The sequence below is a fragment of the Zosterops lateralis genome (assembly GCF_965231275.1).
Source record: "Zosterops lateralis genome assembly, chromosome: 13".
Taxonomy (NCBI): domain Eukaryota; kingdom Metazoa; phylum Chordata; class Aves; order Passeriformes; family Zosteropidae; genus Zosterops; species Zosterops lateralis.
In genome coordinates this window covers 8,071,820-8,091,407 of record NC_139773.1, presented here as the reverse complement: position 1 = coordinate 8,091,407, position 19,588 = coordinate 8,071,820, and the positions used below count along the sequence as shown (strand labels likewise).

Sequence of the window (19,588 nt, the reverse complement as noted above, 5' to 3'; positions counted from 1 at the left end):
ACTAATATGAATTCTAAATGTATGCTTGGTTGCAATGAATAGAACTTTCCCATAACTACACTAAGTATTAGCAGTGAGGTAAAGGGAAGGTGAAAAGATATTTTTTATTACTTAAGCAGTGGCATAATTTTGAAAATACAGGGGGAAAAAAGAGGATTTGGGAGACCTGGAAACAGCTTTTTGACAAATACCTGCTCAATTGAATGAAATCTAAGACTGATTCAATGAATGCTATGAAGTGAAATGTAAAACCCATCCAATCTTCAAACTATATCCTAAAAGCAGCAAAAATATATTTGCTCTAAGCATGCATTAGTCTGGAAGACATTTAAGAAGAGAAGTGCTTTTCCCATTACCAATGCCCAAGGCATTGAACTCAACAAGTGTAGGAAAGACAAAAGCTGGGTACCCCAGTGCTTTGATGCAACATGTGTCCAGTTGCTGCTCTTTTCTCATCACTCATCTACTTTTACTGTTGTCACACGTTTTATCAGCCAAGAATTCCTGCTTTCCCTGTGTAAATCCTTTGCCTGAAGCAGTAGTTAAGGAGTGCTGTCACTCCAGGACATGTATCTCAACACTTGTACTATGTTTTTTGTCAGAGCCCCATCAGACATTAGAGGATTGTTTGGTCAGAGCCCATCCACTGAGTGCAGTGTGAAGCTGTGACAGACCCTCCCATGTGGAATCCTGGCCTCTGCAGACTGCCTGACAAACAGCTGGATGATCCCCTGTGCCAAGGGTTTCCACTTCACACAGCAAGGGCATCAGAGGGATATCAGTTCCCATTTCTTCCCCAGCTTCTACAGAGGGTTAGAAGAAACCTGCCCAAATCTGCAGCTGTGGCAGTTGGATGAGGGTGGCTCAGTGCCACAGTCTGCCCACTTTCCCAGTTACTTTAGCTGATCCCATAGTCAGTGTGGATTAAACCGCCACCCAATGCATCCTCAGGCAGGACCCTCTGGAATGAGGTATGCTGTCCCTTGGATATTTCATCTTCCCCTGCAGGTGCCACTGTTTTAGAAGTATTGAGGGAGCTAGTGCTGATCTGCTTTGTACGACAGCTCACTGTAACACTGCTGTTTGCCCCCAGCATTTCAACAGTATTTTCTAGTTCAAGGCACTGCCATCATTATGCTTTCTTGTGCTAGTTTTCCCTCTGTGCATAGTTACATGTGTAACACCTGCTTTTATCTCTGAGGGCCTGGAGATGATCCCACAAAGTCTCCCTGAGGTTTCAGCTGATGCTGCAGAGACTAAGACTGCTGGACAGCTTTGATTCTGGGTCTCAGTTTTGTTGCTTCTCTTTCAAAATCTCTCTACTTTTTAGCCAAAGTAAATGACAGTGCAGATAGTTCTACACTACACAAATATAAAGATATTTGCACCTTCAAATTTTTTTTCCAGATAATTCATGATAATTTCTATAAAGCACTGCAATTAGTAGAACCCAAAGCACAGAATCCTACACTGTGTATCCCACTACCTTTATCTGTTTGTACCTTTGACAAGGATGTCCACAGTCAACAGCTTTCCTGCCGAGGCTGCTGCTCATTCTGCAAGGAAATACAATTTTGAACTTTCAAAAACATCCTGTGTGTCCTGCAACCTAGTGCAGTAGGAAGAATTCTAGAAATTTAATATACAGGGAAAAAAAGTGAAAACGTAGAAAAAAATAATATTGACAATTATATTAATACAGAGAGTTTTGACATACTGTCTTTTAAACACTGATAATACAAAGTTAAAAGCTTCTTTAGAGGCGCATGTTATTAAACTGATATGCATCTTTAAACTGATCAGGCTTTCAGTTCAGTCTCAGCAATAATACTCTTAAACATGTTTTTTTCAAACAAACTCAAGAAAGAGCTGAAGTGAATTTCAAGGCTTGAGTGCTGCTGCCATCTACATGGCAGGAAGACTATAAACCAAAACAAACAACAAAAATCTGTATGCTACATTTACTGGTCAGAGCTGTAAGTCTGCAGATCAGTGTGATGATAGAAAATACAGTTCTGAAACTAAACCAGCTTTTACTACCCTGAGTTTCTGTGTGGAAAATTCATGATTTACGGTATGATTTCCCCACACCCTTATTAGCGAAAAGATCACACATTATTTAGATAAAATTTAAAAATAATTACAGAAAATATCACTATTTTACTAGTTTTGGATATTGCTAATATTTTTATGATGAGTATTGTGTTTTCAAATGCCAAAAAATAATAAAAAAAGAAAATCTGCCAGTTGATGTAAAACTGGAGGGACTAATGTACTTAATGAAACAACATATACTATTTACATATACTACTTACTCCAGTGAGACTATTTTTCACAACTGTCTTATTGAGAGTATTGCAGAAGAAGAAAACCAGTTTTTATTGCTATATTTGCACACCACAATGTAAATTCAGGTAGCACACCTCTGTATTCTGAAGTTAAACCTCCTTGAAATACGTGAAAGAAAAAGACAAATGTAATTAAATTCGTACTGCTAAGAAATTTCATCAAATGCTCAGTCTGCTCTCAAAAACTTTGCAGATGTTTTTTTAATTTTCATAATCTTTGACATTGTTTAGCAACTCACACTGCTTCACCTTGGCAGCTCTGTTTGTACTCACCCATCACAGCCACATCCATCAGAAGACGGGGAAGGTGCTCTTGCTGTGACATGCCTCTGTCCCACAGCACAGCTCTCAGACACACTTCAGACTTTCCAGCAGGTGTCATTCAAGAAACAAACTTCCCATGGGCCCCAATAAGACAATCTCAGGTTATTGTGTGAATTTTATGTTGCATCCAAGTTCAGAACTATTTCTCCAAAAGTCAAATTGATGAATTTTCAGTTTGGGGATCTATGAATTCAAATGATACCCCAACTCAAATGCTAACAGTAATGCTGAGATCTTTGTCTAGCAGTTCAAACTACATATTCAATGAGGAGGGGAAAAGGGGAAGACCAGTCCTTGAATTTTCTCTGCTTGAAAATCCTTTTCTCATCCAAGAAGTATGGCCTGCAAAATCCAGCAGAAATGTCCATTACAAGAAGCAGGACTTTGTCTTCACAGATCCTCCATCAGGGATGTGGGTGCAATGCTATTCAGCATTGGCACACTGACTCTGGGATTTGTGCGGGAGCTCACTGTCCTGTCTGCCTTCAGAGAATTTATTTCTTTCAAAAGGAGTAAAACCCTGGGCAGAGGTAATGCTGCTTACTGAACTGTCCCCTTCTCTGAATTTTTCAACACTTCAGCTCAGTCAGACCTGCAAAACCATTTCCTTTGCTAAACTTCTGCTTTTTGGAGCTTGTAGCCCCATTGCATAGTGGTTTTGTTAAAGTGTCTCTTTATTTCAAACACTGAATCCCATCAAGTCCCATGCCAATGTGCTCTGAGAACATCTTTCCTGGATTAGGGAAGGGCATTACTCCACAAAATACAACCCCAAAATGGAAGCAGTTTATTACAATGATCAAATTTAAAATATGTAAATGACACAAGATATTTCAAAATATAATGTTTGGATTTGGAGACATAAATGAACAGTTCAAGCTTTAGGGAGGTTTCCAAACAGGAATCTAAGTGACCATTCAGTATGACCAGTCAGAACAAGTATGAATTATTTGGAAACTCAAAATCTCTCAAATAAAAGAGATGCTGAAGAGTTTTGATTTTGTCTTATACTAAAGCAGTAAGTGTCTTTTAATTTTTTAAATAATATAATGAATTATGCATGTAATGCAAAAAATGTTTATAGGATTTGAAAGCCAAAAGTCTGTGTTTAAGTAAGACCCCTGCACATAGCACCCTAAACTTCAATTTCATTCTCATTTTTGTGTGAACTGTCCCACATTTCCACTCTGGATTGCTTGTTCCTCCTCTGACTTTGCACTGAGGCCAGTGCTTGCCTTGGCACAGCCTGGGCACACAAGCAGTAGTGCCAACATAAGTGAGGAGACACAGAAGCCTGAGGCTGGAGTGTAGAGAAATCCTCCTGATTGTGAAACCACACCTTGAGCTGTACACGTCACTGGACCCCATGACTTCTATATGGAAAAAATCCAAGCCACACCAAAACACCACATTCTTTAAGCAGTTTATGTATTCATGAATTTTTACCCCATATTTAAAATTTAAACAACTACTCAAAAATATTAGCATAACTATTCCTTTTGACAGGATTCCTTCAGAGTAACACAATAAAAAAATACATTCTTAATTGCCTTGGGACTTTATTGTAAACTCCATCTCCATAAGCATGAATGCAGAGATACATCAGACCACACTCTCATAAAATGCTTCTTCAGTTTGGCTTACAAGAAACTATTGCAGAAAGTTCATCAGTATTTGTGTATTCAGCTCTGAAATTGTTACTTTGCTGCAAAAAGATTTTTCTAAGTGAGTTGATTGTGAGCACATATTATAAAGTTGGTTGTTTGAAAGACATCCAGAAGACAAGGGGAATATATTTGCTTTACTAAGAAATAAATGTACCTAATAAAAAAGTTCCTGCCTTACCTTACTGATCCTGTAATGATAATTAGCAGAAAGCACGCACAAGCATGTGCCAAACACCGATCATCACGGCACAAACCATTCCAGAGGGCTGGCAGTATTGGCAGGCTGCTGATGTGCACTGCTTTGCAGAATTAAAGACAAGCAATCAAATATCATGTTGCACAAATGTAATTGCTACTACAGCAGTATTGGGTGTTATGGACAATGCCAATTCCTTGAGCTATGAGACCTCCTTGAACACATCCATTTCTGAAATATCTAGATGAAAGAGTTTTCCAAAGATTTATTATCTTGGCCCAAGTGAGCAGATGCTGATGCAAAGCAGTGATGCTTGCTGTGAACAGACTTTTTAATGTCTATGGAAGAGACAGCTGCAACAACTGGATGTGGTTGTTAATATGGAAGAGGAGCAAAGGAAGGAAACAGGTCCATCCTTTGTTTGCAGTTTGTTCTACTGTCTGCAAGGTTACTGTAGGGCTACTAAGTTCATGTAGATATATTTACAACTCTATTTTTACCTTCTTGATGTTTGCTACTCCCATTCAGACACAAAAGTTAAGAGGAGAATATATGTCAGCTAAAGACATGTTCTGCTCTCAGTTGTGTTGTGCAAGTATAAATACATCAATGATATTATTCCATTCATCCAGCACAAGAAATGCAAGAATGAAGACATAGCATTGAATATTCAGTCACCATAATTCCAGTACAACCACATAGAAACAAAAGATACATTTTAGAGAGGAAAATGCCTTCTATGAACAAAGAATGTTGTTTCTGAAAAATACAAAATGTGTAAAACCATTGACTTTTCTGTCCAAAGATGCCATTTTTCTGCATGGCATTCACAGTCACAGAAAAAATAACATTAATTATCCTTATCTTCTCTAGATTGCAGCCAATTTGAATTACATCTTCTTTAGTTGAATAAAAACTGGGATACTTCTCACCCTGTCCTTCCATCACCCAGTGTGTCAGAAGACCATTACACTGCACTGCACTGAGGAACATGGACTTACAGGAAATAAAAAACTAGAAGAAAGAAGCTTTCATGTCTTCTTCAAATCAAATTGTGGCAACAGAAACCAGGTTTTTCACTCCTGCAGCCATGATAATTCCCCACAAGGAAAAAAGAGATTAACTGCCAGAGAATCTTTCCACACTGAAGAAATCTCCACTGTCTTAGTTAAGGGATCCTATGGCTAACGTCACAATCAGAAGGGATATATCAGACCAGGATTTTCACCATAAGGTTCAAATCCATAAGGCACATCCCCAAGACCCTTTGTCTTCAGTAGCAATCCAACTGCTGGCAACAAAGAAAGTCAGCTTACTGCTCTGAGCAGCCATTATTTGTCAAACCAGCTTAAGTCCCACAGGATATAAAGTGATAAATGGGTCTAATCAGCTGCATATATCCCACAAATACAACAAAATATTTTTTTTTAGGGAAAAAAAAAAGAAGTAAAAAAGGTATAGCTGCTTTTTCCAATGAACACAAATTGATATTCAATTAAGTATATAATTTCAGAAGAGGACCCCAATGGGCTTCTCCAGTTCCACACTGGTACTGCGTTTCTACAGATGATGGTAATGGCAGTATTTAAAGAAAAGGAAAATTTGTGTCCTAGGCCTGACCAAATCAATTTCCCATTCTCTGCTGTGCACAGATCATTCTTTGTGTTTTGGTTATTTCTAAATATTCCATGTTTCATCCAAATTGTGAATTTCTCTTTTCAGTGAAAACAAATTATCTAATGATTTGAAGTGCTTTTGGTTTTGGTCAATGTTAAAATGCTACTGGCAAGAAAAGTCAGAAGGAAGGAGAGAAAAATTTAAATTTGTATGTAAAACAATACTAAAATTGATGTAATTGCTTAATGGCAAAGTTGTAAAGATCACTACACAAACAAGTGAAGGATATCTAAAAAATGAAGAGCTGATATTTTCTATATCAAAACTACTCAAATTTAGTTGAATACATGTAAATCTATTAGAGATGGAAGTGTGAATTGAAGCCAATAAATCAGCCAAAAGAAGCTGATCTTATGGAAGGCATTTCCTCTGAAAATGAATTGTTAAAGGTACCATAATAAATACAAAAAGCTATTTCATGTCCACCACACTATATATGTCCTATTTCTTGGCTGTCCTTCTGCATCTTCTAATTCTTTCATCTCAGCAAGTTTTTTCTAACACACCTTACAGGAGCACACCTTAGATATCCAGGGATGTGGCTTCATGTCATCTGGAAAAGAAATGCATCATTTCTAAATTATTTACATTTTGAGGCTTAATGATTTTACAATATGAGGTAATAGCTGAGACTGTTACTGAAATATGTGTTATTTTACAGTCTTTTTATAGAGTAACAAACTCTATAATTTTTGTAATGGAATAAAAACTTTCAGCACCCTCATATTAGTGTTAGAAGGACCAGAAATCTACCTCCAGAAGACCATTCACATTATAATTGATATACCACAGGAAGCAATAAGCAACCCGAAACAGCTCCATAGAATATATGGCATTTCTCAAAACTCTTCATCTGCACAGATTTCTGCCTCTTCCTTTCTTTTGTTTTAAAGGAAAGTACTCCAGAGGATCAGCAGAAAGATAATTTCTCTTTTAAATTAATAGGGTTTTATGTTTCCTCTGCAAAAACAATTGTCCAATTATATATATTTTCTCTCAGCAGCAATAATCCTACAATAGCTGTAAACAGAAGTAATGTTATAGTATATTTTAATCCTGTCAAGGCATTTTGAATTCCACCAATTAAAAATTGGTGCAATTCTAAAAGAATCACCAATTTTTACGTTTGTGATTTCTTTTAATTTGATGTATGGTAATATTTACAACCTGAACTTTAAATATTACTTGCATTAGAAATACTGTTCAAACAGGTACCACCACACCTTTTGTGAGTATATGAACACTGAGAAAGCAGCACACGTAATTTTAGTCCCGTCTAATGAATATCTTGTAAATTTACCTATGACCTTTCTGTTTATCTATCATAGACACAGAGATATATGCATTTTCTTGATGACTATTAGGCACTCTTTTGAGTTTACAGAAGTTTAATTTGCTATTAAAAAAACCCCAAATCTAAAGCAAACAGAAAAATCACAAATCAAACCAAAATATATGAGTCATGATTCTAGTAAACCAGAACACTGATAGGATATGACACTACATCTACTGCAGTGAAATTATGATGAATTCATCCACACCTTGGCTAGAAATTCCAGAACTTCTCTCTGGAATAGTTCCTAGGCACTGAAATTTTATATACAGTCCCTGGAGCTATCAGTGTCTGTGACCAGTGGGCTGCCCTGACATTGCATCTTTCTGCTTCATTCATCCTCACCAGCAACAGCCTCCAGCACCTCATTCCCAGGTCAGTCCTCATTTACTGCCTCCTGCTTTTCATGAGGATGCAAACACAGAAAATAAGGACTTTCTAGAGTGCTTTGTACCTGTAAATTTGCTGAATATTTACTTTTACATTCTGCCTGTGTTCTGAGCAACAGCCATAGAGGTGACACAAGGCTGATTTAAAAAAAAAACTCTACTCTTCAGTGGATGGAACTTGGAGCTGGTAAGTGAATATCTGATGCAGAAATTGTAACTTGCCTGATAACAAGATAGTCACACTTTTAGTGCTGTATTTTTAAGCACAGTGTGGATAATAAGAATCTGCTGTTCTTCATATATTTTTAGTTCTATTTGCTGCAGTTCTGTGTCTCACACACTGTATTTCAGGGGCAGTCAGAGACCTTTCCCATCACCGTGCCAAGGTCTCTAAACAGGACAAGCAATTAAGCAAGATGGCAAAAATTGCTCGGATTTTCCCTATTATCTATTATGCACCCAGAATTACATTCTGTCTTGAAGAGTGAAAAATTGAACAGAAATAAAATTTAATATGTGCAATGGTTTGGGAATGAAGGGATGGGAGAGATCATGAGCTGCAGAAGGGACCAGGCAGAGACTCAGGCAGAGACCATCTGATATTAAGGGCCATAAGCATACAGGGGTTTTACTGTTTATGTGGTTTCTATCCAAAAGATGGAAAACACTGTACTTCCCATCTACAGCTTCCAATTCCATCTTCCATTAGTGAGGCTCAGTTTCCCTCTATTACCAAGTGAAGTAATAGTCTATTTCCGACTCTACTGCAATGTGTCTTTTGGGGAAAATAAAGAGGAAAGAGGCATCTGTGTCTACATGGTTTCTTGTGACTTCAGCTCAAATCTCTTCCTTTTTCCCACAGGAGCTGCACTTGCAGAACCCTCCTTAGTGGGACTGCCCCACATATGAAAGACACCTCAGGCTGTGTTTACTCCTGCCACAATCCTCTTAGATTTTGACTAACAAAATTCAGAGTATTTTGAATCCCCTTAGGAACCATTTGAAGCAACTCCCTTTGGATAAGATGATCTGCATCTGGGGGTATAAATTTTCCACCATTGTTTGTACAAGAAAACTCAGGTGAATAGCTCAGACCTAGAAGCCTAACTAATGCATCCATGGACACCCACTTGCAGCTTCCTTTTCAGTTTCCTTAAGTGTGGAAAATTTGTCTGCTAAAATGGAAAACTTCTGGGAGTATTTATTTAAAGAAAGAAGCACTTTAAGGGATAGTGCATTCTTTATGGGAAGTTGATATGATTTAAAAGTCAAGTTCTACAGAAAACTGTTGCAATTCTTATTTGATTATTACGTTCAAGGCCAGAGCAGAGAGAAGTTTGAAAAGCCAAGGCTTTGCATGTCAAACAGGAGTAGTCCTCAGCATGTGGGGAAAAATGGCAGTGATAAACCTACTATTAGGCATCTGGGAGAGAAGCCCAGCATCTCCTCTGTGTGGGGCCTAAAATAGACATGAGCCACTATCACAGATAATGGCAGCCTGTAGCCACATGAAGGGAGAAACTAAAATCCATTTCATTTAGACAAGAAACCGCAGTCTGATATTTACCTGTGTCCATCACTTGTGAAAAGTGTTTACTGTGAATTATCCAAGAGAAAAGTGCAGGTTGAGGGGTTTCATTACCTATCTGAGAGTAGTTCAGATCACACACTAAACACAAGAAATCACAGGTAAATCTTGGATTGGTGTCTTGGGTAGTCAAATGGATTCCTGCTATTCATCTGAGTATCTGCCTCCTACAATTGCTGGAGGCCGACATGCAGAGCAGTGAGAACATGGGCAGACACAGAAAATGTGAAAGTAAAACAAACAGTAAAAACAAAAGCTTCATGTGATTTTTGAAAACAAAGATTGCTTTGAAAATAAAGCTCATTCTAATGTTAAAGAAAGAGACTGCGTCTTTCACCACCAAAAACCACAATGCACAGAGAGATGTGTTAAAGGCTACAGCCTTCCTGAATCTGGTAGAAGTTATAATAAATAACCCTTTCTAGGAATAGTAGGAATTCCTTCCAGGTATATTGTGATATTTTCACCTCTTCCTCATCAGAAGAGATAATAAAATAAATATATCTCTTAACATCACTATTGCACCAACATCTTGTAAGTGAAGCACAAGAGACTCTTTATAGATATATTAATAAAAACTTAAAGATTATGTTTGTTAGTTTGCCCATACTTAAAATGTGTGAGAGAGATGCCTTAGTCACAAGGTTTCACCAAACCAAATGTTGACACCTCCCAAGCATTCTCAGGTTCCATGATTTGAAGTTAAAGCACCTGAGAAAATCATAGCCAACTGAATGTCATATTACTGTTTCAATGTTTGCTACTAAAAGTAAATGGTAAGCTTTAAGTAAATGTATTGTGTTACCAAATCTTTCCTTTCAAACAAGCACTTCTGTCAGAAGTGTCTTAATTTCTTATCACAGAATTTCATCCGCACAAGGAGCAATAAATAATTCATGTTCCTAGCTCTTTGTTGTGTGTCCCTGAACTGCACAGAGCTGGAAGGCTGACAGCTGTGTCAGGACAAGCACCAAAGATCTGACATGACAAGTGACTAACAAGTTTCTTTCAGTCTATAGTGAAAGAAGACAATGGCATAAAGTGCAAAAACGAAATCCTGAAACAAAATGAAACTGTTTCTTTCTCTTTGCCTAAGTGTTTGCTATGAGCTTATTTCCGACCCATAACCTCTGGTCATTTTATAGTACTGCCCAACCCCCTTTACTCCTCACATTCGCCTGGCCATTTACGCCTGTCCACGGATCAATATGAGCAATTCTTGGAGAAATACGATGTCTCCATGACAACCAAGCCACAAATTCTCAGTGGAAAGCAGTGAGACCAGTAGTGAAATCTCCTGAGGTTTTCAGACCTATAAGACAAGATGTCTTAAAATGCAGGAACGGACAGAAACAAAAGCCAGAGTAATTCATTGTTTATTACTAGTTTAATGATGTCAGATGGACCGATTGGAACTCAGTTTTTAAGTTTGGATGCTTTATCAACATGTATTTTTGCCAGTCAATATTCACCTCCTGACAGGCTTTTATTCTTTCCATCACTTCATAGAGATATGCAGAGTGAGAATTGGATATGTAAGTTCCCATCCAAACAGGTACACTTTGCCAGAGAGAATTAATTTAAGGTCAAAATTAGTGTTATCTTTATGGTACGTTAATTCTCTCCTGAACACTGTAGTGCCACCTTGCTTCAATATTTTCTCACTTCACAACTGATCAAATCTTGGACAATCCAAATTTTGGCCCATAATTGCTGTTGAAGGGACTACAGACTATTTCTTAAGGAGATACTAAACACCACAGATTGTCAAACCTGGCTTCTTTCTGTGTAGATTATCTATTTATTTCTAAATCTCATGCTGGTTTGTGCTGGACAACATTGAGTTCAAGTCTATGTGGCTTTAAAATGAATAGAGATTTACAATTCATTGGTTTCAATTATTGCAACATATACTGGTGTTCATTTCTCTGGAAAAGATGAAAAGGGAATGTAGTTCAAATCAGGTATATGACAGTAGTTGAACTCCCAAGGAATCTTGGAAGAGTGGAGTGTGCTGAAATATAATCCCCTAGACATGGGTCCTATCCGGGTTCTGAGATGACTTAGGGGACCTGACATGGATTTCAGACTGCACCCTTTGACTGAAAATTAAATCTCAGCAGTGTTCCTTGGGGAAGGATCAGGGGACTGTTGGCAGCTGCCCCCTGTCAGCACAGGCTGCAAGATTTGGAAATCTCTTAACTAAGCTGACAGGCCGCAGAGACGATGAATCAAAAATATGATACACGGATCAGCACACAAAGATGCAGGAGGGTACAGAGAAACCAGATAAAGCAGGAAGGAAAATACCAAGTGAAGAAAGATGTTTAACTCTTTCACTAATGAGGACTATGTGCAGGTTATGTGTGTGGTATATATGGGTCAAGCTCACAGTTTGCTTAAAAGATCTTAGTATTTAGTCGCACAGAATGTTTTTAATCAGCTGTGACTCAATACAATTTATATTTAACTGTTTCCTTTTGGGATTCATTTAATAAATTTCGTAGATGTTCCATAACGAGAAAGATAATGAAACTACATGAAGATAAATCTTTTGGATACCAAAAAGGATGCACTTTATGGATGTTCCTGTATTTAGCTGAATCAATGTTAAGAGTCATTAAAATGAAATAATGATTGTGAGCTGATTTAAAGGAAAGAATCAAGCTATTTAATGCCACCAATTTGCTTTCCTCCAGAGATACAGTGTTTGAGTGTCCACTGCTGCATTCAGCTGCAGTATATACAGTACTTCTAATTTTTCATAATCTCACACTACCTTCAAAGGGTCAGACATTGTACATATATTAAGTAAGCAGTGTAGTCCAAAAGTAATTATAATGAACTAGTAGTGTCAGCTTTCTTTTTGGTCATAAAGCCTTTATCCTTTCTAAGACCTGAATTCCTGATGAAAGAGGAAAGGATAACAGCTCCACACTGTGACCCCTGGAGGTGACCATTAATTTGACATTGCAGCTGCTAAAAAGGAAGCAGCATTACAATGTGCTTTTTTTACAGACCCAAAAGCTGTGTCAGATTTATCACTTGATACTTGGTGGCTGTCTTTAAATGCCTCTCACCTGGACTCTCAGACTCTTCCAAGACACATCTGTCAGGCGTATCATCCACATCTTGGAAGTTTGCCGAGTTGGAGCTCTTGTCATGCTTCAGCACACTGACTGGAGCAATAAAGAATAAAAACACAGGGAGGGAGAAATGTAATGTATGCAGAAATCAACACTTCTTGGTTTTCTGCAGAGCCTTCAATGCTGAAGACATAATTTGTAAACACAAATAATAGATTGAAAAAAACCCCAGAAACACAAACTGCATATATACAACCACAGGATGCTTGAAGAATCTGTAGACAAAAATGTATTCAGGGCAAAGTTTGAGACTCAGCTTAAATGAGGTCCCTTCGAAGTAGAAAACCATTTTTTTCTTATAGAATCTTAATATAATAAAAAAAAATTTAGAAGTCATAAAAAAATATGCTTGTCTGTTTCACCAAAGAAGCCAATAAACAATAGAAAAGATCAGTCAGACAGTTTTGTAACTACTGGAGTCATTCAGCAGGGAGAGAAATGGTATGTGTTTTAAGATGAAAATATGTTGAATAAAACAAGCTGGAATGTGTAAGAAAATTACTGATAATTCCAAAGTGCAGTGAAACCCAGACTGAGTTGCTGTTTAAAGATTACTAAATTTGGTAACATGCTTTACGTAACTGCAAAAATCATTTTCATTTCAGAGCATACAAATATTTTCAGGGAAACAATTATCTGTCTATATATAACTTTTTAATTCACTTGGCTTTTGAATGAATCCCATGTAACTTTTCCTGAGCAGAAGAGAGGTATTTCCCTTGTCAAAGTCCATTCCCCTCTCTTCTGCTTCACATCTCTACATGGAGCCACAAATACAGCTTGAAGATGAAGTACAATTATTAAGCAGTATATTATAGAACAGCACAGTAAAGACTAGATCTAAATTTTTCTGTCTGGTTAAAACTCTTAGCTGATCCTATTTCCTAAGATAATAGCACTGGATAAAAAACACCACTTTTTTTTGTAATATGCAGAAACCAAAGTAATGTTCCAGACTTCTGGGGATGGGGATACCAGTGGCTATGCACAATCTCCTTGTTCTTCTGTCTTCTTTTCATAAGAGGAAATTCCTTCCCTTACATATTTTGATGACTTTTTTTTTAGACCAAATACATATTTGCTGAAGGATTATGTAATTTGAACACCTATTTAAATTTTCCAAGATTATGAGTGAATCAACAAGGCCCGAGGGCAGTATGCAGACACATGAGGAGCTCAAAAGACACATATTCCACTTCAGTGCTCTGTGCTTGCCACGGGTTTGCAGCTATTGATCCCAGGTCACCAAAAGGTTCCATCATTCTGGATTCCTGCAACTACATAGAGTCTGTTTGAAGCAATCAGAGCTTCAATACTATTGTGAAATTAGAACCTTAAAAATGCAATATTAAAATATAATAAATAATAAAACCCATGATAGTGACACCATGTGTTTCACCTGAAAAAACAAAAAAACAGTAAATTTTGCTTAAAAGGTTTGCCCTGGATAGCAACAAATCAGTATGTAAAACCCTGCCCAGGTAAAGCAGAAAGTGTTGACATGATAATCCACGTGGGGTGAGTTGACACTGAAGAACAATTACAGTAACAAATAACAAATGTTCTTGCTCACAGATAAAAAAGCTATGATATGTAAAGGAAGAAATGCCTTTAAAGAGATCTGTGCTTTTCTCTTTTTACAACATTTAAATAATTTTTAAATGCACTAAGTGAAAAGAAAAATTGGAATATGCAAGTATTCAGATTATATTTAAAAGCAAAATAATTTTATGCCAAATTTTTAGAACACTTTTTTTCTAAAACAGTTCTTCATACAATGGAGTCAGCTGCACTGTCCTGAGTGACAGATTGAGTCATTACAGCTGCATGAATTTAAAAGTCAGAACTACTCTGAAGTAGAACAATAGGAAAATTTCCAACAGAGATGGATGAGAGAAAACAAAAAGTACAGCTATGCATCTGGAGAGACAGCAAAAAATCACAAGACCTGTTTTGGTCTAATATTAGCCACCAAAAATTCATAATCAGCCTTTTAAAACAAATCGTGTATTTTCACCCAGTAAAGAACTCTCACGGGGAACCAAAGCGGGAAGACACTTCCACAGCAGCAGAATCAGTCCCAAGTAGGAGCTGGCAGAGACTTCCCTTACTGGAAATCTGTATTGCAACTGCCTTGCAGGGGACTAAGACAAACCTGCTCAAGTGCTCTGCTCCTTCCTGGGCCATGTCAGCACAAGCCAGATGATTTCAACTGATCAGCTGGATTCTACAACACAGTACTGAACAGTGTCTTAGTGAAGGTACTGGATTTAGCTGAGGGGTGACTCAATGCCTAACAAATAAAACCCAGCTAGAAGCAGGTCCAGAGTTAGACAAGGTACCTCTCAAGGATGGTGTGAAATGAAAAAGAAAAAACCAATGACAGGACAGCAAGATGCTTGGACAAAGCAGGAGAATGTCCAGTTGATGTATCTGAGTAGATACTGCAGAGATTTGGGGAAATCTGGGAGAAGATGGAGTCATTAAAAGCCAAGAAAGACAAAAATGAGAAGAAAAGGAATGACAGGCAGAGCTGATAGAGCTGAAAAATGCCAAAAAGCATGAAACACTTGCAGTAATAGCTGGTCATTAGGAACAGTTTAAAGGGAGTGGAAAGGGGTGGAAAGGGTTTTCATGGGAACAGAGAGACAGAACTCTGGACAACTTGTGCAAAAACAGCTGTCAAAGAAGGCAGCTCAGCAAGTGTGAGTGAAGGGAGGGAAGTGCTTGTTTCAGAAAACCAGGAGACAGGCTGGGATCAGGTCACTGGTGCAAATAAGGGAAGTCTTCCTCAGCCCTGTCACCTGCTCAGAAGTACACACACCTCCCTAGACAAAACCAAGCAAATAAACTTCACAAGACCCTGGTTTATGAAGTTACATAATGAGTGCATGCAGTGAGCAAGAAAGGTACCAAGGCACAGACCTTCAGACCTTTCTTTCCTAAAACATCACATTATATGCTCAACTGGAAAAGAAAGGTTTCTTAAAAATATCATAAAAGAACAAAGGGAATTGGAAGGTTAAAAATAAGGAAAGTACAGTCTGGCCCAAATAAAGAGTGAAAGTTAAAATGGTGTTATGTAATCAAGGAAAAATATTGTAAAAATCTCAGCACTAACACCTATTTTACTGCATGTTCTCTTAAGAGAATAGGATTTTATGTATAAATATCAATAGGAGGAGTATTCTGAATTGCTTATACTGAGGATGCTGATGGAATTTAAGTTATTTAAACATAAACACTGTCATCTTTATTCAGAAGACACTCTGTCCTACTTTTGGTTTAAATGGACCTTAAAATTACTTTTGCTTCCCTTTGAAAGGTAATCTCTGTAGTCAAAGTGACATAAATAGAGTATAAATGAGCCCCAAATCTATGAGTCATAAGCAAGTTAAAAACCATTTCTGGCATTATAACTCAAATAACATTTTCTTTCAATTCAGTGCAGCATCATTTCCATTGTTACATGGACAGTAGAGATCACCTTTGTTAGCATGGAAATAAGGTAAAAGGATATATTTCATTGAAGCAAATGACCTTGAACTTAGCATATAAAGATGACATAAATCTTCACTGCACAGGATCAATCTTGAGAATTGTAGTATTTTTTTCTGATGCATCTTAATGACCTCTTAGGACTTGTTTACTGAACTTGATAGCCATTCTTCTACATTATTGAAACAGAAAAAGTCACTAAAAAGATATGGTATTTAGAATAGTAAAGGAATGTCATAAGATCATAGTATTCAATGAAACATTTATGAATCTAGTTTCAAAATATTTCAAGCAATTCTATACAATAAAAACAAATAATTTCCAAAAAGATACCACAGAGTGGGGATACATCTATAAAGAACAGTCTTTGAACAAACTGTTGAAGTTGTTCTCTGTGAATATAGCCTAATCATGAAATACAGCAACAACTCATCATGGTCGTTTATTTCTACATGTTGGGTTAAAACTCTGAAAAGCCTTGTTCCACTCTGGAAATACCCTACTCTAAAATCTAAAAAACATGCTTTGCATACCAATTATTAGAGGAGAGACACACTGGAGAAAGAAGTTTGCATACCTCAGGCAAATAAAACATTTAGCATTTTCTGATAAAATGCCTGTGTTATAGATAAGGTGGATTAGTAACTTAAAGACTATCTGCAGGGAAAACAAGAACTTGTCAGTCAAAACAACTGGATAGAGCAACAAAAATTAATTTTCATTTGAAGATGTTAGGTAAGAGAGGATAAATATATTTAAGGTTCAATATGGAATATAAAGAACCTGAATCTAAATCAGATTGCATAAAAAAAAAAAAAAAGAAAAAAAGAAGAAGAGCTGTAAAAAGAAACAAAATGGTGATACTGTTTTATTTTTGTACATGGATAAAACAACTGTCCTGCAATGTCACTTCTGAGCTGTTTGGCTTCTACAGGCACTTACTGTACTATACCTAAGAAGCAATGGAGCAATAAATGCTTTGAGTACTATTTTAAAAGCACATTTCATAGATATCATAAAAATATAATGAAAAGTATAAGAACAGCCATATTTGCTGAGACTAAAAAATATCAGTGCAAGAGTCCAACAACCATAAAATAATACTTCAGCAGAAATTTCTCCTAAAGTTCAATTTGAAACTCAAGGAATTACAAAGAATTTTTTCCCCTCCTGTAATAACTCACAGTAGATTTTTGTTTTACAAATTTCAAGTTTTCTTTAAGTGTGGAATTTTTGCATCCTTAACATTAACTCGCTTTGACATGGCAAATTCCATAGTTTTATCACACGGGAAGGAACCTCATTTTGTTTGTCTGTCTATTCCCTGTTGCTTAATGTGCAACTTCTTGTTTGAGAAAAGGCACAGTTACAAGCCCAGCACATTCTCTACATGACCTGTGGCTGAAATCCTTTGTTTTCTCTCTTTTCCAGACTGATGGTTCCTAATCTACTTGGATTTTCCATATATTTACAGCCAAACTAAAAGGGTAAGATTATTTCACAAATATTATAAGAAAAGCAGAACATATTCATGAGCTGCCAAGAGAAATATCAGCAGAAACTCCACACATCCCAGAGGCACAGCAAAGGCAGACACTGAGGTGACACCATGCAGATGGAGCTCCCACTCTGCCCCTGTGGTGGGTGATGCTCCCACCCAGCAGTGCCCCAGCAGGCAGGAGTCTGGCTGGATGGGGAATTGCCCCTGATGGCACCAGTGCTGAGCACAGCTCAAGGATCACTCACAGGTTGTCCGGGTGATACTCCCTGGTATGGTGCTTGCCTTTGTTGCCACACCAGGAATGCTGTTGACTCATGCTCAGTTTGTAATCCAGATTCTTTCACGAGAAACTGTTATCTTGCTTTTTCTTCCTCATCTTGTCTCTCTGCAGAAGATGAACCCTACCTCAACCTGTTCTCATCCTTATTGAATTGAACCCTATTTTTTTTCTAGACCATTTCTCAGGCTCTACAAACCAAAAATTCATTTCACTAACAGAAAACATCAGATGCCGGTCATTTCATAAATTTTAGTGTCATTTGAAAAAAATCTGCACAGATGTACGTAATTTTAATTTAATTGAGAATGGCTGGTTGTTATCTTCTGATGATTAAATATCACAATGGCCTAGTTTTCATTACTTTTTAATTTAAAAAAGAACGATGAAGATATTAACCTAAAGAAACACATTATTATTCTGAAGTGAATGCTGGATGCTGCACTGTATGGAAGCTGAAAAAAGCCAGTATGGAACCAGTGGAACTGGAAGGTCGTGTAACTTGAATCCATTACAACGAGGGCAGAAATAGGACCTGATATGACATGGCAGAGCTCAGTTTGCAGAACAACCAACCCACCTGGGGCTGGGGTTGGGTGCCTGGGAAGCCTGAGCTGACTCTTGCACTTCGAAGGCACCTGCAAACAGAGCTCGTGCCACTCACCAAGTGAACTGCAACTAAAGAACATTTTTCCTTAAAGGTTTTAACATCTCAAAAAATCCCTCAAAGGAGGAAAAGTCCATTTTCCTCTCTCCCCATATCTATGAGGGCAGCATTCCTCCAGACAGAAAAATTGAAATTTTCAGTGATTCTTTTCCCAATATACCTTGAGGTTTTATTCACCCAGAGGGACTTCCCTACTTCTCTCAACTAAAATATAATGGCATGTAACAAATTATGCTCTCAAAGGACATCCCATTTTTGTTTCATTAGTGCAATGAAACATTCACTCAATTTTAAAGCAGTTGTCTTGATCTTAGTTGTGATTTATAGCAGATTCTATCCATGTATTCTGTGTAGTATATATTATAAAACACCTAACTAGTTAAATTTGTCTCTGTGGGTTCTGCTGCAAGAAATAAAATACTTTCCCATAAAATTCCACACAGCATCTACTGCACAGCTCTGAAGCACAAGATTCTGTAAAACTTAGGAGGATTTAAAAAAGGAAAATGCAATCCCAAACTGTCTTTTATTAATTCTTCTATTGTTATATACTCTTTCTTCTTCTCAATGTCCTCTGGCTAGAAAGCTTAAATTTCTCTTTTTCAATTTCCCTAAGTGTGTCTTTTAATCAAACATGAGGTAAGACTGAATTATTTGATGAACATTATTTATCCCTATCTCATTTTTTTTTCCAACCACTGACTGGGAGACAATAGGGAAGAATAAAATAGTTACAGAATTAGTAAAGAAAGCCAAAAACTATTAGTTACTAGATAAGCAGTCTCTTTTTAAATTAAACTATATAGCATATTCTTGCTATCTAAACTTCTAAAAATATCACAGAATATGCTGAGATGGAAAGGACCCACAAGGGTCATCAAGTCCAACTCCTGGCCCTGCACAGAACCATCACTGAGAATCCCATCCTGTGTCTGAGAGTGTTATCCAAACTCCTCTGGAGCTGTCTGGTGCTGTGA

At 37.3% G+C, this 19,588-nt stretch overlaps 1 protein-coding gene across 5 annotated transcripts in view; it reads right to left on the bottom strand.

Annotated features, from left to right (window-relative positions):
• Positions 1-4,207: 4,207 nt before the first annotated feature.
• WDR72 (WD repeat domain 72) overlaps positions 4,208-19,588 on the bottom strand; it is a 103,464-nt gene continuing 88,083 nt past the window's right edge. For 4 of the 5 annotated variants that reach the window (XM_083870942.1, XM_083870943.1, XM_083870945.1 and 1 more), the window contains 2 exons: positions 12,603-12,701; positions 4,208-6,765 (listed from right to left, as the gene is read on the bottom strand). In XM_083870942.1, coding sequence (XP_083727068.1) covers positions 6,710-6,765; positions 12,603-12,701 — 155 coding nt within the window. In that variant the 3' untranslated portion in view covers positions 4,208-6,709. The remainder of the gene's footprint in view (positions 6,766-12,602; positions 12,702-19,588) is intronic. The other variant, XM_083870944.1, reaches the window with a different exon arrangement.